General features: G+C 49.0%; 1 protein-coding gene across 1 annotated transcript in view; it reads right to left on the bottom strand.

The window, feature by feature from the left end:
• LOC311127646 (protein CBFA2T3-like) overlaps positions 1-21,023 on the bottom strand; it is a 46,566-nt gene that overhangs the window by 4,389 nt on the left and 21,154 nt on the right. Inside the window, exons 2-11 of the mRNA XM_084159473.1 lie at positions 15,705-15,860; positions 11,987-12,237; positions 11,687-11,776; positions 9,283-9,464; positions 7,083-7,360; positions 6,661-6,746; positions 4,992-5,232; positions 4,507-4,575; positions 3,685-3,738; positions 1,112-1,302 (exon numbers count right to left, since the gene is read on the bottom strand). Of these exons, the coding sequence (XP_084015599.1) occupies positions 1,112-1,302; positions 3,685-3,738; positions 4,507-4,575; positions 4,992-5,232; positions 6,661-6,746; positions 7,083-7,360; positions 9,283-9,464; positions 11,687-11,776; positions 11,987-12,237; positions 15,705-15,860 (1,598 nt within the window). The remainder of the gene's footprint in view (positions 1-1,111; positions 1,303-3,684; positions 3,739-4,506; positions 4,576-4,991; positions 5,233-6,660; positions 6,747-7,082; positions 7,361-9,282; positions 9,465-11,686; positions 11,777-11,986; positions 12,238-15,704; positions 15,861-21,023) is intronic.

The following is a 21,023-nucleotide window of genomic DNA, read 5'->3' as shown; positions in this document are numbered from 1 at the left end:
GTTATGTAAAACAAGTGGTTGGTGGGATGAGGTGACACGATCGATTGTGAGTTTGAGGTTTGGAATGTGACAATGTGCTTTGTGATGCAGTGCAGCAGTGAGTGCCTGTGTTTACAGACAGTAGGGTGATGAGTGTTTCTCTCTTCATGGCTGCTGCTGTGCTGTGGTATGTGAGAGGGCACAGGGTGTGGGGCATGGGGTACAAAGGGGTTCTTCGGCTGTCCCCATAGGAGATCTGTTTTTGGTTCCAGGTTTTTGTGTTCTACCTGGAACCAAAAAGGGTTCCTAAAATGGGGACAGCCGAAGAACCCTTTTAAGGTTCTAGATTGCATATTTTTTTCTTAAGGGCTATTTATACCCTACGGAGACGGACCCTACGGGGCGTAGCGTAATGTAGCAATGTAGTTTTTCATCACAAAAGGGGTGGCTCCTTGTAGTGTGCTCGGACATTCTACGTACTCCCGTACCACTAGAAAATTGTAACGCGCTGTATCATTCCTTGCGTAGTCATGGGGGCAGTAGGCAATGAAGCTTGCTTGGTTCCTTGATCTGATATATAGGCTGTGCATCAAAGTAACCTATTTTGCATTGATAAATGAATATAATCTCAGCGACTGTTCAAACAATAAACCAAACAACATTATAGCCTTATTAGAATCCCCCCCCAAAATGTATTGTGTTTAGAAGTAATAACTATTGATTCCAGGCTATTGTTAAAAACAGCTGTGAGATATGTGCTTTTTCAATGTGACCAAAACATGATGACATTCTATTTTTAGCTGATATAGGAGTGAATACATTGAAGCGGTATATCAAATTGGGATAATTTTGTAGGTTACACAGGCAAGTATAAGAATTTGCCAGGGCATATTATTTAATTATAAATCTGATTATTTCACATGGCGTTGTGGGAAGCTAAAAGCACAGATTGAACAATGAGAAAGATATTTCACCGGATGTATACATTTGAAGCATCCGCTTGGCGTTTCCACTCACTTCCAAATATGGCCCAGCGCACGCAAGCATTTAGCTCTACGCATGTTAAGTGTGTGGAAACCTTAAGAGTGTAGGATAGTGTGGGGGCATGGTGTGATAAGGCTGTGATGCTCACTTCGCTGGAGTCCTCCTGCTGGTTGATGACGGTCAGTGCATCCTCAGAGGCCTGTTTCCTGGCCTCGGCCAGCGCCCGCTCCATCTTGGACCTCTCAGCGGAGATCATCTCATGGGCCTTCCTCTCAGCGTCCGACACAGCCTTCTGTAGCTCCGACATGGCCTGCCTCTTTACCTCGTTCACTGCCTCCTCTGTGGAGAGAGAGAAGGAGAGAGCGAAAGAGAGAGAGAGAGAAAGAGAGAGAGGCATCAGTCCCCATGACCGCTCCTGCACCCTCATGCTCTACTCTGTCATGTTTTATTGAGGCACTCTAAGCTCTCCATTTGTTTTATCTCGGCAAACAGATGTACATCATCCAAGATTTAAAACATTCTATCAGAAAAAGAAGCCTGTTAATAATTAATTAAAACACGTCTGGTAACAATCATTTCCAGCGCTGACAACAGCAGATGTCTCCAAACTTTGTTCACAAACTTGCCTATTAACCCAGTATTCTGTGACTCTCTGCTTTTGATCATTTGTTTTCTGAGTGAATGAACAGAGAAGAAACAGACATAAGAACTGAGGAGTGAAAATGGCTTCCATATCATTGATGCATAACTTCGCTAACAGGGGGTAACTGTGATAGAGGTCCTATCCTCTGCCAACTCGTGTGAGTGAATAGGCAGTGTTTTTAGAAAAGTCAGGTGTGTGGACTCCTTTAGAAGCTAGTCCAAAATAGAAGCTAAGGCTGGTCCAAAATAGAAGCTAAGGCTGGTCCAAAATAGAAGCTAAGGCTGGTCCAAAATAGAAGCTAAGGCTGGTCCAAAATAGAAGCTAAGGCTGGTCCAAAATAGAAGCTAAGGCTGGTCCAAAATAGAAGCTAAGGCTGGTTCTCATTAGAAGACAGTGTGTGAGTGGTTAACCTGCTAGGAAGGAATCACGATCCCTCTCATTATCGTATTAATGTTACAAATAGAACAGAATATAACATCAGAGATTAATTTTGTTTTAGCTATTGCAGAATTCTGTCTAGAGAAAACAGCTGCCCCAAATAATACAACTAATTAAATCTTCATGTTCATTACCAAATGGACATTTTATGGCCATGAAAAATATGATATCAAACTGCCAACTGGCACCGTATATGGGCCAAGTAAATGTATTGTACAACCAAAAGGAGGGGAAGTTGTATTAATAGATGATTCCCCTCCCTCCTACACACAGACATAGTCAGGTGGTCCCCCAGGTGAGTGAGCCTCCTCTGGGCAGACTGGAGGTGAGAGCCACACCGTGGTCTATTCTCACTCCCTGATTCTTCCAGTCAGTTGGTGTAAAGGAGGGGAGTCATAAATAACTGTCATATTTCTCCCTCTGCTCTCTCTCTGGTCCAGCTGTCTGGGGCTGCTGTGCTGAGCTGGGGCTGGGGCTGGGGCTGCTGTGCTGAGCTGGGGCTGGGGCTGGGGCTGCTGTGCTGAGCTGGGGCTGGGGCTGGGGCTGGGGCTGGGGCTGCTGTGCTGAGCTGGGGCTGGGGCTGGGGCTGGGGCTGGGGCTGCGGCTGCTGTGCTGAACTGGGGCTGGGGCTGCTGTGCTGAGCTGGGGCTGGGGCTGGGGCTGGGGCTGGGGCTGGGGCTGCTGTGCTGAACTGGGGCTGGGGCTGCTGTGCTGAACTGGGGCTGGGGCTGGGGCTGGGGCTGCTGTGCTGAACTGGGGCTGGGGCTGGGGCAGGGGCTGGGGCTGCTGTGGCCCAGCGCACGCAAGCATTTAGCTCTACGCATGTTAAGTGTGTGGAAACCTTAAGAGTGTAGGATAGTGTGGGGGCATGGTGTGGGTGATAAGGCTGTGATGCTCACTTCGCTGGAGTCCTCCTGCTGGTTGATGACGGTCAGTGCATCCTCAGCAGCCCCAGACCCAAAACTGCGGCGGCTAGTCCCGTGTGTATGTGCCGAATATGAGGATGTGTGTGTGTGTGTGAGAGAGAGTCTGTCTCCTCTGCTCAGAAACTAGAGAAGTAGTTTGTATTCCATTCATCCCCTCAACACCTCCCACACACGTCTACCCTTGCTTCTTCATCCTGCCCATCTCTACCTTCATCCATCATTTCATTTCTCTCATTTTTCCCTTCTTATTGGTGCATGCTTTTTTCTAACTATTGGTACAATCCTCTGCTGCTCAATTATCAGGCTTAATGCATGCACCACTAAGATTAGTTTGCAAATTTAATTAATTCTTATCAAGGAGACTGCAGAGCAGATGCTAGGGCAATTAGCACTTAATGCAAAACACGGGGGCAGCAATATTAACGTTTTAATTCCAGAGGGATCTGGCAGGTTTTTCTTTTTCACACTTCAGACCTTGTTTTTCAAAGGCGGCATAGTCTCTCAACCCTAACTAGACCAGAGAATACGTGTCTTTTTTTAATTAAAGAGATGGACTGCAGTTATGATGTTTGCTGAAGAAGCAGTGGTAATAGGACAGAGGTGGTGCAGTAGTGAATAACATAGGAGGGGTCTCACACACACACAAACACACACACACACACACACACACACACACACAATACACTAGGGGGAGATGGGAGCTGTTATACTTACCCTGCTTATTTTGGAGTTGCTTTAGTGCTGGGGAGAGTGGGATACTTGTAGCACCTGTATGAAAAATAACTGCAATTAAAATAGTTTTTCTGCTGGTGAAAATGCAGCACATTATCTCGCAGACAGCAGCATCTTTCCCCCACAGTATTGAAATATGACTGCAGGATAATGATGTGTTTGTTCTCAGTAGAACCAAGGCTGCGTCATAACTGACTCTGCTTGCTATATAAGGCCCAGGCACTGCAACACACTAACCCACCCCTGCTACATATACCTGAATCAGACTGCTCTGCGTACGATAGTGACAGTCATTAGTCTAAGTAAGGGGCTTGGTTCCAGATTGCCAACAGTTATTAGGATGCAATTGATCTGACTGGTTCAAGTATACTTAAAACAATTAGTTAAAAGCTGTCACATTGAAAAGCAGTATTATATGAACTAAGCTTTACTACTCCTAAGCAGAGGATATCCCTCCTCCTCCTCCTCCTCCTCTTCCTCCTCCCTCTCCCCAACAGGACTCAGTTAAGCTGCAGGCCCCACCTCTGCTGCATGCGCTGCTCTGGACTGCACCAGGTTGGTTGGTGCATTTTCACTGCAGCTGAACTGCAGTTGCCGTTCATAGCGGTTAAAGGTGGGAAGCACTTAGCACTAATGACACACATGACAGTCACAGGGCCTCCAATCCCATCCCTGTCTTTATGTAACTATGGCAACCGGACAGACAGGGCCCTCTTCAGGGCTATCTGCAGTGGAGGTTGCAGTGAGGGTGACAGTGACGGGACTGGGACAGTGACAGTACAGTAAGGACGTGTGGTTACTCACCAGCTTTCCTCCAGATCTCCTCAGGTAGGTAGCCAGACGCAGGTCTGTGCAAGAAGTCCCTATGAATCTCTGAAACACAATCCAGACCAGACCATCAGTCAGTCCACCACGCTCTCCACACATTCACACTTTATGGGCCAAATCCTAACTGGAAACAACTCTATATTTTGCACAGATTTCCCACTAATGTCAGTGCATGGTTTACCAAAAGCCCAAGCTACACGCATAGATTTCTAGTTAGGATTCAGCCCTCTGCGTCCCAACCACATGAACACACTCAAACGTAAGCTTCATTTGGCTTTGTAACATTTAATTCCATCCCCCAGACCAATTTCTCTGTGGCCATGCGACGCCAGCATGCTCTCCTCTTTCCTCAGAGCAGACAGAACACACTGAGGAACTGACTGAGGGACAGTGTGGAGTGAGGAGTGACAGCCTGCATGCTGGAGGCCTGGTGGTGCTGGTGTCTGCAGCAGTGGATGTACCTATGGGCTGCTGTGTCTCGACGTTGTTAGGAGTGTTGGAGGAGGAGTTGTGAGGAGGTAGAGGTAGAGGAGGAGGAGGAGGGCGTGGCTGGCCGTTGCTCCCACCTTTTTTCATATCCTCCACGTCGCTGTAGCGTCGGATCCAGTGGTTCATCTCCTCGCGGTCGGCCTCCTGGCAACGCCGCAGCACCGTGAGAGACCGCCGGGTCTTCTCCACCATGTCCATGATGCAGTTGAGCAGCTGCAGGGGGGAGGAGGGAGGGAGGGAGGGGGAGACATGATCAGAGCGCCGCTCTATTCTCTGATTTACTCTCCTACAGTTCAGACTCTGACAACAGGCACCGCCAGCTGCTCTCTGTGGTGCTAAAGAGTGGTAGAGCCTCTGCACCTAAAAGTGTACCGTTAAATCAGGGTCACATAGTTTTATTCGGAAGTACTGTATAGTGTGCCATATAACAGAACAGTAAATGCATTCTGAATTTAGTCTATGAAAAACACAATCAGGCCTAACCTTCATCAAGATGTCAAATTGTATGAGAACAGTTTCATTTATGGTAATTTGAGTGATTTCTTGGGAGCAATCCAGTGTCTCTAGAATCAGTTCTTGCTGTTTAGGTGCAATAAAACGTTCTAAGGAGCACTCAGGAGTGTGTGACCCTGTCCCCGTTTTAGCAGCGAGAGCCAGCGGTGCTGAGTATGTGTGTATGTGTGTGAATGAGGTTGAGTGGTTATACAGAGCAGTGAAGTAAAAATGGCTGTAACAGCTGTGCTACCGATGGAAAAGGCCTAACCAATTCATTCCACCCCTGTGCTCCCTCCAAGCCCCTGTCTGCTAAAGCCTTTCAGCCACACCCCCTCCCCTTGTCTTCCTCTTTATATGTTTCTTCACTAACTCTCTTTCTGCCTTTGCCCTATGCCTCCTTCAACTCCCGGTCTGCAAAATGGTTTTTACATTCACCCCCTTCCTTCCATATTCTCTCTTTCTATATATCTCTCTCTCTCTTTCTCTGCCTAATTATCTCTCTCTCTCTTTCTCTGCCAACTTCTCTCTCTCTCTCTCTCTCTCTCGCTCTCTCTCTCTCTCTCTCTCTCTCTCTCTCTCTCTCTGTTAGCTATATTTATTTCAGTAGAGTGTTTCTAATTTGGCAGGGGCCCAGCACAGGCCGGTTCCCTCCATGACTGCAGCCCTTGTCTCAGCTGCTCTCCCCAGCTGGAGCTGTCCTCCACTGGGTCCCTCGCTCCATCTGTGGCCCTTTTTAGTGCCCAAGTGTGTGTGTGAGTGTGTGCGCTCGCGTGCGTGCGTGGCGTGCACGCATGTGTGTGTATGAGTGAGTGTTCCAGCCTTGGTAAAGGTGAGGGCAGCGCAGAGCGCTCGCTCCAGTCTTTGTATGCTGGCCAGAGAGGCCTCAGCTGTCCATTGCTGACATGGACACAATCCTCTACAGACCTCCTAAGGTCAGCTGTCCATCAAATGCAAACTCAGCTGAGGTTTCAGTTCTTAAATCTGTCAGCAGCACCCTGTTTCCTCGCATCCCACCTCCCTGTCCTCCATCCTCCTCTGTCATATCATCTACAGCACTGAGAGGTTGAAAGATTTCTACTACACACTTCTCTGTAGGATAGGAGATATAAGGATAAAACCGGGGAGCCCTACCCCAGCAACACGTACATTATCGAGGTGCTTCCACTCCTCAGCCCACTCCCGATCTGTCAGGCGGTGATCGATCACTTCCTCCTGGCGTGCTCCGTGCACGGCTGCAACACAAACACACAGTCCTGCGTTCAGCACTTAGGCACCATCACCATATATGAGCCATTCTGGCTCCAGTCTCCTCCACATACAGGACATTAGGGCTCTAACACTTCCTTATACAGTGTGAGCCATTACGGCTCTAACAGAGGGAAGACGTATATGGATTCCTAGGGGGACATACCCAAGCATGTGTCACTATAGGCTTTTTATAGATGCACTACCATGGGAATTTAACACCAAACTGTGACAACCTGTCATTGTTCTTTAGAGACGCCATGAGGCCCTCTCTCTCTCCCTCATCCCTCCCTCGCCCCTCTCTCATTCCCTCCCTCTCTCACCTGTCTGCCGGTGCCTGTCCCGCGCTTCGCGGTGCTCCGCTGTGTGACGGTAGGCGTCACGGTAGTGGTGGGCCAGCGCCATGTCCTCTAGGCGGTAGTGTTGGGGGGCAGGGGGGTTGGGGTGAGACAGGCCGTTGGGGGGGTGCGTGGGCAGGCCGTTGGGGGGCGGGTGGGCTGGCAGGCCAGTGCTGGGGCTGAAGCGCTGGCTGGGGCTGATGGTGCAGGGCCGCTTGGCCAGGTGCTCCGGGTGGTGGCCGTCTCTCTCTGAGTCTTTGGTCCTGAAGGAAGAGAACACAAGTCAACACTGTTACATTACCTTTATACGTGTTACCGCCGTATCAGACACTTTCATTCACTTTAGAATTGTTAACATCTCATAGAATATGCCATACTGAGGCAGTTGCTAGGGAACAGGAATGAGATTTGTTATATTCAGGATGTAGCCGTATACTTAAGACATTCTAGATTTACTGGGCTGCTAACCTGTTGTTGTTACTAGAAGACATGAGCAGTAAATCTGATGGCGTTTCAGCAATCCCCCCTACTGAGATGCACACTGTTCACTCCAGACAGAATCTACTCCAAAGTGTGTGCACAGCTGTACGCCATTTGTAAAAAATACTCTGTATACTCAGTGTCTCGAGGTGGGATCCAAATTCTTAATCCTAATATCCCTCAACTCACTCTCTTAAATAGCAAGAGTAGCCTCTCCCACAGACCTATGGTGCTGTACTGTGTCTGTGTCTGGCAGATGTTCAGTGACGGTCCTGTTTTGGGAGCCATCTGGACAGTTTAAACGCCGGTGTTGATATTAATCTGTTTAGCTTGGTGAAACAGCCAGGCATTCAGAGGTAAATTGCTCTCTATCATCAAAGGCAAATGAAAGGAATTTCAACGCCATGTGGATGCGAGTGTGTTTTTGTTTATGACCGCATGCGATGGTGTGTATTACACAGTATGTGTGTATGTGTGTGTGTGTGTGTATTTGTCCCCTCTTTGTTTACGTGATGTAGCCCCCCCACCATCCACCCCCAATCCCCTCTCCACTTCTGGCAGGCTGTGGGTCGTGGGGTGAGACTGTGACGGGGGATGTGTCTGTCTCTGTCAGTGCTCTAACCCACCACCAATATCTCACAAATCATAGCAACAGCTGGCCCAGCCCGCTGTGACCCTGTAAGCCAGGGGTTGGGAGCCGGAGGTGAGTAGATTACAGATAGGATTGGCTGTTCCTCCACCCTCTCTCTCTCCCCCTCCCTTTCCCCCTCCCTCCCTCCATCCCCGTCAGGATCAGCTCAAGCAAGGGTTCAGCAGGATCTGGACACATTTCTGACATATGGGCAGCTTCAGAAAGACACACTGACTGACTGACTGAAGGAGAGGAGAGGAGAGGAGAGGAGAGGAGAGGAGAGGAGAGGAGAGGAGAGGAGAGGAGAGGAGAGGAGAGGAGAGGAGAGGAGAGGAGAGGAGAGGAGAGGAGAGGAGAGGAGAGGAGAGGAGAGGAGAGGAGAGGAGAGGAGAGGAGAGGAGAGGAGAGGAGAGGAGAGGAGAGGCAGCCAGAGATAAAGGTAGGGGGAGAGAGATCGATGGGGGAGGAGGAGAGTAGTGCTGTGGTTTTGTCTGTCTTAAAGTCCAGATCTGTCTCCCCCTCCATACGACCCAGTGTGTGGGGCAGATATGGCAGCAGGCTGCTGTGGAGAGGGCAGGGAAGTGTATAGGACAGTGAGGGCATTGTCTGTGGGTTGGACTGAGGACATCTCCTCATACTGTACTGGGGCTGCTGACAGAGCCACTGCTGCTGCTGTGGTTATAGCGTGACGTCCACAGCATCTGGACTTATCCTCCTCTCCTCCTCCTTCTCCCCTCGCAGACAGCTGGCACAGCCTGCATCGCCCTCCCTGCCTGGCATCAGGGCTGCCCAAACTTCCGCCTCCCGCACAGAGGATTTATAACCTCCCCCTTGTGGCTTGGCATGTCCAAATACCCAGAAATAATTCAATTATGTGTGTGTGTGTAAGCCTGTGTGTGTTTTTTCAGTTGTGTCTATGCTATAAGATGGAGGGAGAGGAGTGATAAGTTGTCTTACAGCTGTGGTATGTGACATGTCTGCATAGTGTGTGCATTTTGAGTGTGTGTGTATTTTGAGTGCGTGTGTGTATTTTGAGTGTGTGTGTGTGTGTGTGTGTCGGTGGTCACTCAGTACCTGTCGGGGGTCCTCCTCTTGCCATGCTCGTTGATCTCCATCATGATCTCGGAGGAGTCCAGGGGCGAGCTGGCGTTGGCGTCCAGCAGCAGCTGCTCATGCTGGGCCAGGTACTGGGCGGGAGTCTGCTTGGCCATCCGCGCACAGTGGAGGAGCTCCCTCTGGAGCAAGGGCAGGTTCGCCTGGGAGAGGAGAGGGAAGGAGGGAGGAGGGACAGGAGGAATGAACAGAGAATATATGGTAAGTGGAAATGGGTGAGAGGAGGAGGAGGAGGGTCAAGGTGGGAGGTGGAAGATGAGGGAGAGAGAGAGAGAGAGAGAGAGAGGGAGGAGAGACAGGGCATATAAATAAAATAGTTTTAGAGTGAAGAGTTAGAGCATGTGGGAGGGAGAGACAAAGAGGCAGAGGGCGAGATTGAGAGCGAGAGAGAGAGAGAGAGAGAGAGAGAGAGAGAGAGAGAGAGAGAGAGAGAGAGAGAGAGAGAGAGAGATATTGAGAGAGAAAGAGAGAGAAAGTGAGAGAGAGAGAAAGATTGAGTGAGAGAGAGAGAGTTTGAGAGAGAAAGAGAGAGAGAGATTGAGAGAGAAAGAGAGAAAGTGAAAGAGAGAAAGATTGAGAGAGAGAGAGAGAGAGAGAGAGAAAAAGCGAGAGTATGAGACAGGGAGGGTGAGATAACACAGACCCACCACCACACATTCCTCCCAAGCGTCTGTCTCTCTCAGGGGGAGGAAGGGGGAGAGAGGAGGGGTAAGTGGGTGCTGTCAGAGAGCTCAGTCAGGCCGTCACTTTGACAAAGCACAGCGCCGGCTGCCATGTCACAGATGTGTAACCTCATGGCACACCAGGCGGGCTGGAAAACTGTCCTAATGACACGAGGCCCTGAGCCATCCTCTGGATACTGCTAAAGGCACGCTACGCCACTCTCACAATAATAATAATGTCCACTAATGAGACAGCTAGCGCCCACCAGACACTATCTATCTATCTATCTATCTATCTATCTATCTATCTATCTATCTATCTATCTATCTATCTATCTATCTATCTATCTATCTATCTATCTATCTATCTATCTATCTATCTATCTATCTATCTATCTATCTATCTATCTATCTATCTATCTATCTATCTATCTATCTATCTATCTATCTATCTATCTATCTATCTATCTATCTATCTATCTATCTATCTATCTATCTATATATCTACTGTTTCTAGCACACTGTGGTGATGCTGCCTGGTTGATAGTTAACACCTTCCTATAAAGTAGATACTGTATGTCTTTCCCACACTGAGCTAACCAAGATCTCCGTAGTGAATGTATTGTATGTATGTGAATGTATTTGTGTTGGTATGTGGTGTGTGGAATACATTCCATCCACAACCGTACTCGCCACCACCATGTCTGCAATTATAGTTAATAACCAGGCATGGCTCCAGCTTGGCCGCCCCCCTGTTGTCCCCCATATGTCCCTCTGCTCTGGGAATAAACAGAAGGGACAGAGAGACAAAGTGTGTGGGACAGACAGGAATGTGTGCCCTGGTCACCACCAAGCTGCACGGCCAGCACTCAGCACCGACACCGACACACAGACACGCACACACAGTGTCAGCAGGACTGCCCCTCCCACCGTCAGAACCGTCAGCAGTGTCCCTTAAGGCCTCAGTACCAAACGTTCCCTACTGTCACATGTGTTACATATTGGACAGCTGGCATTGTGACTTCTGGACCACAGCAGAGTAATGTGTTATGCATAATGACAGTTGTTCGGAAGGATGGACTTTGTCTCTCTCTCGCTTTGCTCTCGTCTCTGTGACTGTGGGTTTGACAATGCAGTGAACAGGATCAGGCCAAAGACTTCAGCCAGAGTGAAAAGCTCTGCGTGTTAGCCGCCCTGGGCCGGCAACATCTGTCAGGGAGTCTTATTTACCCCCCCCCCCTCCTTCCCTCCCTCCTCCCCCCTCCCTCCGCTCCACGTCGCGCCACTCAGGGTAAACACTCGTGTGCCAGTTTTAATGAATCGCAAACGATGGCCATATGGACCAGTAGATCAGCCCAGCGCCAGGCAGGCTGCAGCAGACTGGGCTGGAAATCAGGCAGGGTCCTGCTCCCTTTATCTACTGAGCTTCAATCAGCTCCACACTCCCACACTAATGGAGGAATCACACACGGCTCAGGCACAGAAACCAGGTCGCTTTCTACACTGGCCAGCCATCCGGAGAATATGATTTGTTTGTTTGGGTGGGTTTTGTTCTCGAAAGCCCTTACTTCCATCGCCATACGCTAGCTAATATCAGAAGTGGAAGCTGCTCAAAGGGATATACTGGGAAATAACCTGGGGATTCCTAGGGAGCCTATTGGGAACAGGGAGGGTGTGTCTACGTTGTGTTTTGATGTTCTTACCTTGAGGAATGGAATGACAAAGGGACGCAGCGGGAAGTTGGTAGCCTCCTGGAGTTTGGAGTGGAACTCTTCTATGGTCAGGGTGGAATTCTGTCAAAAACCAAAGGAAGGGAGAGATTGGAACACTTGGAGAAGAACCTTCACAGTAAAACTAGGAGACAGACAGAGCTGGACATGGAGAGACAGAAAGAGATTTGGACACAACTAAGTAAGTACTGTAGCTCCAGAAAAGTAGGAGAATGAGTGGGAGAGAGAGACAGAAAAAAGGAGAGGGAGGGAGAAGAGGAGAGCAAGACTTACCACCAGGCCCAGCACCAGACTGCGGACTCGCTCTCCGATCTCGGGCGAGATGTCGTTGCCGAACTGCTGCAGCGTGGTGAGGAAGCGCTTGAGCTTGCAGAGCTGGCGGGCGCCGCAGGCCGGCGGCAGCTGCTGATTGGACAGGGAGGCGGTGGACGACATGGCGGGGCCGTTGCTGAAGCCGTTGGGTGTAGAGGGCGCCCCGTTGAGCGACGTGGGCGAGTGACTCGAGTGACTGCTCCCGTTCAGCACTGCAGGGAGAGAGAGGGAGAGAGGCCCTCCGTCAGTACCAGTCTGTTGTCCTCCTCCATCCTCCTCCTGTCCCTCTACCTCCTCCCCCCGGGCGCCATGCGCTGTGAGGGCGCCGGAGGACAGGGTCGAGGAGGGTGGTGAAGGCACATGCATCCTTAAGGTTGAGGCGGATAACTCCAGAGCACACACTAAGGCTGGGGCCAGGGCACACACTAAGGCTGGGTAAAGACACTGTTGGCTGCTACCCCGTACTCTGCTGCTCCTACTCCACCACGGCTCATACCCGTTTGAGTGAAGGCTCTGTGTGCAGTAACTTCAGCTGCCTCTCACAAGTGGGACCGTTTGACCCTCCCCCCTCCCACTACCTCTCCTCCCGTTCGCCAGTCTGTTTCTCCCTTTCGCTCACCCACTCACTCAGTAGGACACAACTATAAGAGGAACGTGTTAAAGAGGTGCCAAAAATAGGCCTGTGGCCTGTGTTACTTTATTCCAATAGCAGGTGTGTTGCTAAATCAGGCCTTGCACATGTCCACCAGCTGAAAGTAGATTTGCAGCTTTCAGGTTCAGGGCACCCCCCCCCCCCCTCCCCCCTCCCCCCCCCCCCCACTTGGCTGCCACACTCCTGCTCCAAACCCCTACACCACTCCCTCCGTTCCACTCTCCACCTTTGCCCTGCTTCATCTACTGAATGGTACATTACCCAATATTGGTGTCATATTCTTACACTCCATCCCCTGATATGTTTTAAGCTTAGTGGGCGGTATACCATATATACTGTATACCAGGGTATTTGGAAATATTGAAACTATTTATTAGAGGTTTTTCAATACATTTTAATATGTGTAGCTACTTTTTAAGTAAACACCTTTAGTCAACTTGTGCAATATGTTAGGAGATAAAGCAGATTGCGTTCTTCATTTCACCTGTCATATTATTTTACATTTTGAAGCTAACCGTAGTTCCCCAGAACAGTTGAGCCAGTCACATGTTCGTTTGTAAACAGCACAAAGGGAGAACGCGGGAGCAGGTGAGTCCAGCTGTGTATTGACAGGGGTTGCGTTTTATATTGAAAGCCAACAGTGTTATTTTGCTTCAATAGAGTGATCAGGGATGTGCAACTATAGTTTCCTTCACAGAAAATACATTAGTGCAACACATTCGGCAGAAAATAGCTTCATTTTCATCAGATGATAACAGAAGTGCAACGCTATTTGGTTGGCAGCTAGCTCCACAAGTAAATTAGCTTCCAATGAAAAAATAAGGTATTTTTTGCAAAAACTGTGCATGGTCATCATATTTCTAATGTTTATCATAGAAAGAATGTAGCCAGCTACATTTCCTAATGTGCTTAAAGTTAATCTGGCATTTTACCAGAGAAAGGTAGGCTGGCTACACTGAGAAAGTTCCGGAGAAAAGCAGCGACACATCAGTCAGAGTCTGTCTGCTGATAGAATGCCCATTGGTGAATTCTCATCTGAGGGGAGAAGTGCAACTGAAGTACGAAAGTAGTCTGATGCCGAGCAGAAATTACAACAAGAAGCATTTTACATCTGCGTTTACAAAACGCAACAAGATATTTCTTAAGCGTTTTATCTTTCTTTCCTGCGTGAAAAACGCAGAATTCTGCATTAACACGACCCCTAAGTTAATGTAAGTAAGTGGCTGAACTAATAAGGTGACGGGGCATCATATTGTGTTAGCTTTCTGCCCTGTTTGAGAAGTCAAAGCCCTTTGGATGAGTTATCTGTACAGCTGCCACAATCTTGATTTCCTTGCGCTTCTTCTCCTCTCCCCTCTTCTCTGAGCAGAGCAGGCATGCCTGTTGCCCTAGCAACTCCAGACTCCACACAGTGTAGCCTACACATACTGCTCCAGAGCCAGTACTGTTCTTGCTTAAGACAAGCATGCATCAAAACTCGTTCACATTCGCTTGTAAATGTCCAAACTCACCAAAAATGACATTCGGTAGCGCCTACCTATATATGTATACATTTATTAGCAGGATTGCCTGTCTCTGCAATTAGTTTATTTTCGTTTTGCGCTCGTTAGCATATATGTAGCTAGCAGCCTCCATTGAAATTCTCTATTGCTTGTGCTAATTTGGTTAGCATTCTGGTAATAGATGCCCAATGGGCTTTTCTTGCGTTTTTTGGTGCCACCTTGTGTACAAAGCCGGTAATACCGTATATCCCGGTATGAGAGAAGAACGGTATGACTATGACCGTATATCCCGGTATGAGAGAAGAATGGTATGACTATGACCGTATATCCCGGTATGAGAGAAGAACGGTATGACTATGACCGTATATCCCGGTATGAGAGAAGAACGGTATGACTATGACCGTATATCCCGGTATGAGAGAAGAACGGTATGACCATGACCGTATATCCCGGTATGAGAGAAGAACGGTATGACCGTATATCCCGGTATGAGAGAAGGGCGGATATGAGAGAAGGATGGTATGAAGATCTGGATACCACCCAACCCTAATATGTTTGAAAACATTTCAATCTGCAGGGTCTTTAATTTCTCCCCCAGTTTGTTGGAGTGCATATGGCAGTATGCCAACAGTGTGTGTTACATGGTAGTGTTTGAATATATGTTCCAGTACACAGTTCCTCACATTTCTACCCTTGACTCTAATCTCTCCATTGGAGCCTGGTCAGCCCGCACACATGTGGGCTAACCATGTGACCCGCCACTTGTGTTCTGGTTTTAGAGGGGAGAGCGAGCTACACTGGTGACCGCCACAACAGGTGAAACAACACGGCATGTCATTGCTATATAGGGAAGAAAGTGGTCTGTAGCCCGGCGAGCCCAGCAATGCCCCCTGTATCACTACAGCCGGTAAACAAGTCCCACACACACACACACACACACACACTGAGACAATATCACAGCCATACTCACACATGCTCCAAGACACTCGTTCCACCAGGGAATTCTACACACACAAGTGACTGAAGTCTTGTCTTCGTCATGTTGAAGCGATCATCAGAAACACACAGCCAGGCCTATGGAGGCCAACAGCAGCCTGTAGCAGCCTGTTTCCCCTGCAGCCCAGGCAGGTTCCCTTCCTAACAGCCTAACAGCCTAACAGACGCAGAGGTAGAGCCGTGCCAATGACAGAGAAGAGCTGATGCAGCACTCCTACCAACTCACTATTCTGTTCACATCCTGCCCGGCCCAATGCTGCACAAAACACCTTCAAGATAGATACATAGTGCTACCTTAGGGAATTTACAAGGTTCTTTATAAAGCTAGAAAGAGGATTCAGGTATTCAAGGGACATTACAGACATGGTAGCAATACAGAATAGTATTTTATGCTAGATAAGATATGATATAAGACTCGTGAAAAATAGTATTGTATTGAAATTGAAAGATAGCATGCCTACATATTTTAGATAGCCTATTTGGGTGCAAAGTGCAAACAGAGAAATAAAGAATACAAAAAATGCCTTACTTGACCTACTGGTGGTGGGTGTGAATGAAGCGTTGCGATTGGGTGCCTGGCTGACGGCCGGGGGTGGAGGTGGCATTGTGGGCGGAGTCGACCTGGGCTGGGTTTTGACATCAGCAGGTGAATCGGGCATCGTTCCAACCTTCTGTTCTGTGCTACCTGCAGGAAAGAGAGAGAGAGAGAGAGAGAGAGAGACAGTTACAAAGAGACAAACATGAAGACACACCCAACACCAACAGTATATCTGCCCCCAGACGCAAACTTCCAGGTACAGAAGGATCAAAATCAGACCTAAACAAGCAAAAAATCTTAATAGCTAGTATGTATGTTTTGATCAGTGTTGCTACCATTATCTGAGACCCACTCATGACCCACTGATTTGATATGAGAGAGGATATATTGATGGTCTGGCTGTGAGGTCCTGTTTCTGCTGTAGAGACTCTGTGAACGATGTTGTCCTACAGCAGAGAGACAGAGAGATAGATAGATGGGGGCTTGGAACGACGAGCAAAATATTACAGCTCTTGGAGACATAAAGTAACAGCTGCTGGTCCGCTCCTGACATCCCTATCAGTGTCCCCCAGCCCCCCTCCCCTCCCCTCAGCCCCAGTCCCACTGACACTTCCCGCCTGTCCCCTCTCGTCCCCCTTATGGACAGGCGCTTGACAGTCAGTGACAAGTGCAGCTGGATCTGCCGCTGTCCATCACGGAGACACTTCCACGAGGCTGCAACGAGGCCCCCAGCCGGGACCAAACAAGGCAAGGTAGGGCTGCTCCGGTAGGGGACAGGAGGGACGGGACGGCCTGGAGCGGTCAGGTGGCATCGCCTTTTCCAGGAGATAGGACAAGGGCTGCTATTCCCCTGCCATCCCCTGCCGCCTCCCACATACATATACATAGGGACACACTGGCTTGTCACTGCCCAGTCCCCACACTGGCGCTCTTTCTGTCTCCTATTACGACCACAACAACACTCTTGTAGTTTCAGAGAGAAGGCTGTAAATGTCTGTCTGTTTTCTTTTTGATGTATTAAAAGGTATATTGATTGCAATCTCAAATACATCATGTTTACACGTAATCACATACTTTTCCATCCAAAATAATATATATTTTTGAAATAATATGGATAAAATGTAATAACCTTTGTAATATATTTTGCAGGGGCCATGCATACACATTCTCCAGTGAGAGTGATCAGCCCTGGTCCTATAGTGGCCCAGTGTTGGAGTATTTAGTATTAAATGCTCCATGGTAAACACTGAGTGTAACAGGGGAAGCAGCAGCCGTCTGAGGGATGTGGGTGGAATGAGATCCTTCTGCTACAAAAACATGAGCTGCCGAGTGTGATGGCTTTCACAGCCACGGAGAAGATAGCTTTACAGTGTGTGAGACCGTGTGTGCATTTATTCGAGCGTGTGTACGCACCGTGCTAATATATGTATATACCCTTAGAGCCCAGTACCCAGTATCTGCATTAGACCAGTACAGAGGCATGTGCTGAGGAGGAAGGTTTAAGCCAGTCTCTGGCCATGGTCCTGTCACTCAGTCTTTATCAGCTGTCTCTGAGTTCACTCCACTGTTAACTCCACTCGGACAGCAGGATCATGTCAGCCACGCAGGGAGCAGCTCGCCCCATAGACCGACAGGCACCCCACTAGCATGTAGTACTAGTACTCCTGGCCATGTTTGGAACAGACCCCCACCCTGCTGGAGCCGCTAAGCAGCAGCCGCTGCACCCTCCACTGTCAAGTGCAGAAATAACCAAACACATCGGGTCACTGCCAAATGAGCAACAGGAGGATAATTAGGTCTTGACCTCCAGGAAGAGCAGCTGCAGGACGGTGGAGGGTGTTGGGGGGGTAGAGGGGGGTGCAGGAGGGTTCCGCGGTCCTCAGGGTTAAAGTGTTTCTGGGGAGGCATGGAGAAGTCACCTCCGCAGTCAGGACGGACTGGTGCAGCTCCTTACTGCTCCTCTCTCTCAGACTACTAAACTCAGTTATTCTGCTGCTGGCTACAGGCCCTCCCTCTCTCAACCCACCACCAGACTGGCTGAGCTTTATGTTTCACACCACAGACTCACAACTCCACCAGGGCTTGAGTTTCAAACGACGCAACCAGACCCCGGGCCATCAAACAACACAGCAGACACTCTGATTCACCTTTGGTCTCAAACTGAAATGCCAAGTCACAGACATTCAGTTTAATTAGGTTACTCCTGTTTGCGTTTTGAAAAATATTTAGCAGTAACCGTTGCATACGTAATCCCAAAATACTGTAGTTAATCAATGTGCTTATATGTAACCTAAGTGAATGATTCTGAGTGACATAAATAAATATTGCATAATATTGTGTTTAATTTGTACTATTTGGCATAAACAAAGTGCTCTACTTTTGGCCCTAGTAGTATGCTAATATTAAATAACCACGCAGGGCACACTGTGTGTTCCTGAGCAATGCTTTATGAATGGACCCCTTCCACAGTAGCACTGCCACAGTTGGCATTCTCCTAAACTCTTCTCTTCTCTGGTCTATTTCCATAGTTGCATGTAAAACTACTAAAAAGATGGGCTCATTCTAGTGTCATTCTAGATTCGAGGAGCTACAATGGCCGTTGACACTGTGACTGTGATCTTCTCTAGCACAAGGGGCGCTCGCCAGGCCACCGCTCCGATCCCCTAAACACAACAAGGTGCTGATAAAAATAGCCCCCCACCGGCCAACGCTCTGGAGCTGGTGGCTTCTGCCTGTGGGGCTGCCATGTCCCCGCTCCAAGCCATGGTCAAATGTAGACAGGTACCCTGCCTGGCCCTGTGCTGCACAGTTGGGCTGCCCTCCCCTCCTGCCTGCCTGCCTGCCTGGGTGTCTGTCTGTCAGAGAGAAGAGGAGGCAGGCAGGGCAGGGCTCGTCCATCTGTCACCACACTCAACAAACAGTCTTCCTGTTCAGGAGCTATTGTAGCTATACTGACTGACTTCAACAAAAACAAAACAACTAAAGAGGACCGCACACAAACACTTAGAGGCCTGGGTTCTTGTCACTTTTTTCCTTTACAAAATGCTTGTCTGTTTATACTGCATGACGATCACTGATGGGTCATTTCACTTGAATCCCATAATGTACACGCACTCTATTTGACGATTTAAAAATCTTGACCCACCCTCTGTCTGTGATTTGATTGACACAGTGGATCTTTTTGACAGAAAGCATGCCTTAATCAGGGCTCTTAATTTACTCCTTGGGGAGAGTTCCTCCACATGGCAACTGCTGCTAGGGCTCCCGAGGGGTTCTGGGAGTGACCACGGCCTGGCAGGGAGGGCCGAGACTCCTGGGGCGAGGGGGAGAGAGAGGGAGGAGTCCTGCCCTCCTGGCCTGTCTGCAACTACCGTGGGATTACGGACAGCTGTTTAATCTGACCAGCTAAAGGAAACACATACACACAAGCACACACACACACACACACACACACACACACACACACACACACGCACACAACTCTGGATTTCACGTTTAATACATTAGAAAGTCTGCTCTGTCCGAACCCCCCCCCCATCTGTGGCCATCTGTGCTCCCATTGTGCTGAAGGACAGGAAGACTCGCGCCAAGGGAGAAACAGAGAGGGAAAGACAGAGTGAGATGGAGAGACTAGTAAGAGAGAGAGAAACAGAGTTGAGGGTCCACACCTCAACAGACTTCCTGGGTAGAACTGTCAATCACCCAGCATGTCCATCTGACCACAGTGTGTGTCCTGTTGCTTTCACTGTGTTTCCTCTGTCTAATTAAGGAACCATGGCATCAGAACACAACAGTGGATCCTGTTCAGGGAGAGGTACAGGACGTGCTGATCACTCCTCTTCTTCCTTCCACACAACCTTTTATCGCACACTCAAAGTGGATCTACACATGAATCAATACAGAAAATAGATTTTACCCAGGATACAACGCTGCTTCATAGACTCCCTGAGGATTTGGGGAGCCAGGCGCTGGCTCTGGCTTTAGCTGCAGCCCACAGTATGCAGTCAAAAGCTTTTGATAATTACACTGCTGTCAGTCTCTCCTGTACACAGCTGTATATTTCTCGTAATCACGCCTAAAAATGGCTTTCAGGGAAGGAACGGTCAGTCAGCAATCTGTGTTCTAAAAATGGTTTCAGTTCAGTCCTCTCAAACAAGATGAAAAACTATTCGCTGCAAGATCACACTCCAGTTTGTCATTTTGGAGCTATTTCTGGTTCTCTTTATAGATTTCAGGACATATGCTTTCACTAAAACCACCAAACACACAAGAAACCATCACGTAATGACAAGCCATTAAGAGCCCGGTTGGATACTGGTAGTCTGTCTCTGTACTCACACGGCCTATCCTTCACAGTGACCATTAGAACAGAGCTACTGTACTGTACTTTAGATACGGACAGGCTCTGAGATGGTCTCTAGAGATCTTCTCTTGCTCCACTATCGCTCTCCCTCTCTCCTAAATCTCTCCCTCTGTCTCTAGCGCGTCCCCTCTCTCCCCCTTTCTCTCTCCCTCTCTCTGTAATTCCCCCAGTCTCCAGGAATGCTGTTGTTTTTAATTTCTCCCAGCTGCTCTGGCTCAGTGCCCGCCCGCCTGCCTTCCCACATCTGCTCCCCATCAGGCCGCCGAGTAGTCCACACAAACACAGGCCTCACATCAAAACACGGGGATTAGAGCCCTGCGCCTCGGCCCCAGGACCCCGCACCCAGGGACCCCTGCACCCCTCTCCCTAGCCCCCCTCCAGACTCCATGACTCCCCATCCCCATCGCCCCTCTCCTGACCCAGGGATTGACAGAGACCCAGGGCCTGCACAGCCCCCTTAGCATGGGAGTGGGTGGAGGCACCATAAAGAATAGACTAGGTCTGACGGGAGGGGGAGGTGGGAGCAGAGGGATAGTGGGTTAGATAGTGATCAGACGTGCTGGATGGAGGATCCTGGCTGTGAGGATGATGATGTAAAGGTCCTGGCTGGGAGAACTCAGTCAACCTGTCTGAATGGCAGACATATAGATAGCTGGGCTCTCACTCTCCCACTCTCTCTCTGTGTGTTAGAAACCAGACTCGGGATCATCTTGAGCTGATTTAGAGTTCAGAGGCTTTAGGTTCACTAATGACAGGGTGGGAGAGAGCCTTGGAGAGAGAACACCCCCAGCCCCCTCCACCGGGATATACAAGCACGGAACAAGCAGACGCAAATAAACACGTTACCCTGTTGCTTGAGAATCGCTGCAATACTACACAGACTGGGCTGAACAAATATGTTTAGTGAAAACAAACATTCAGTGTGGAATAAATGTCTGTTTAATAAT

This window comes from Coregonus lavaretus (assembly GCF_964263955.1).
Source record: "Coregonus lavaretus genome assembly, chromosome: 4".
Taxonomy (NCBI): Eukaryota; Metazoa; Chordata; class Actinopteri; order Salmoniformes; family Salmonidae; genus Coregonus; species Coregonus lavaretus.
The sequence above is the reverse complement of the archived record's forward strand: the minus strand, read 5'-3'. Positions and strand labels throughout refer to the sequence as shown.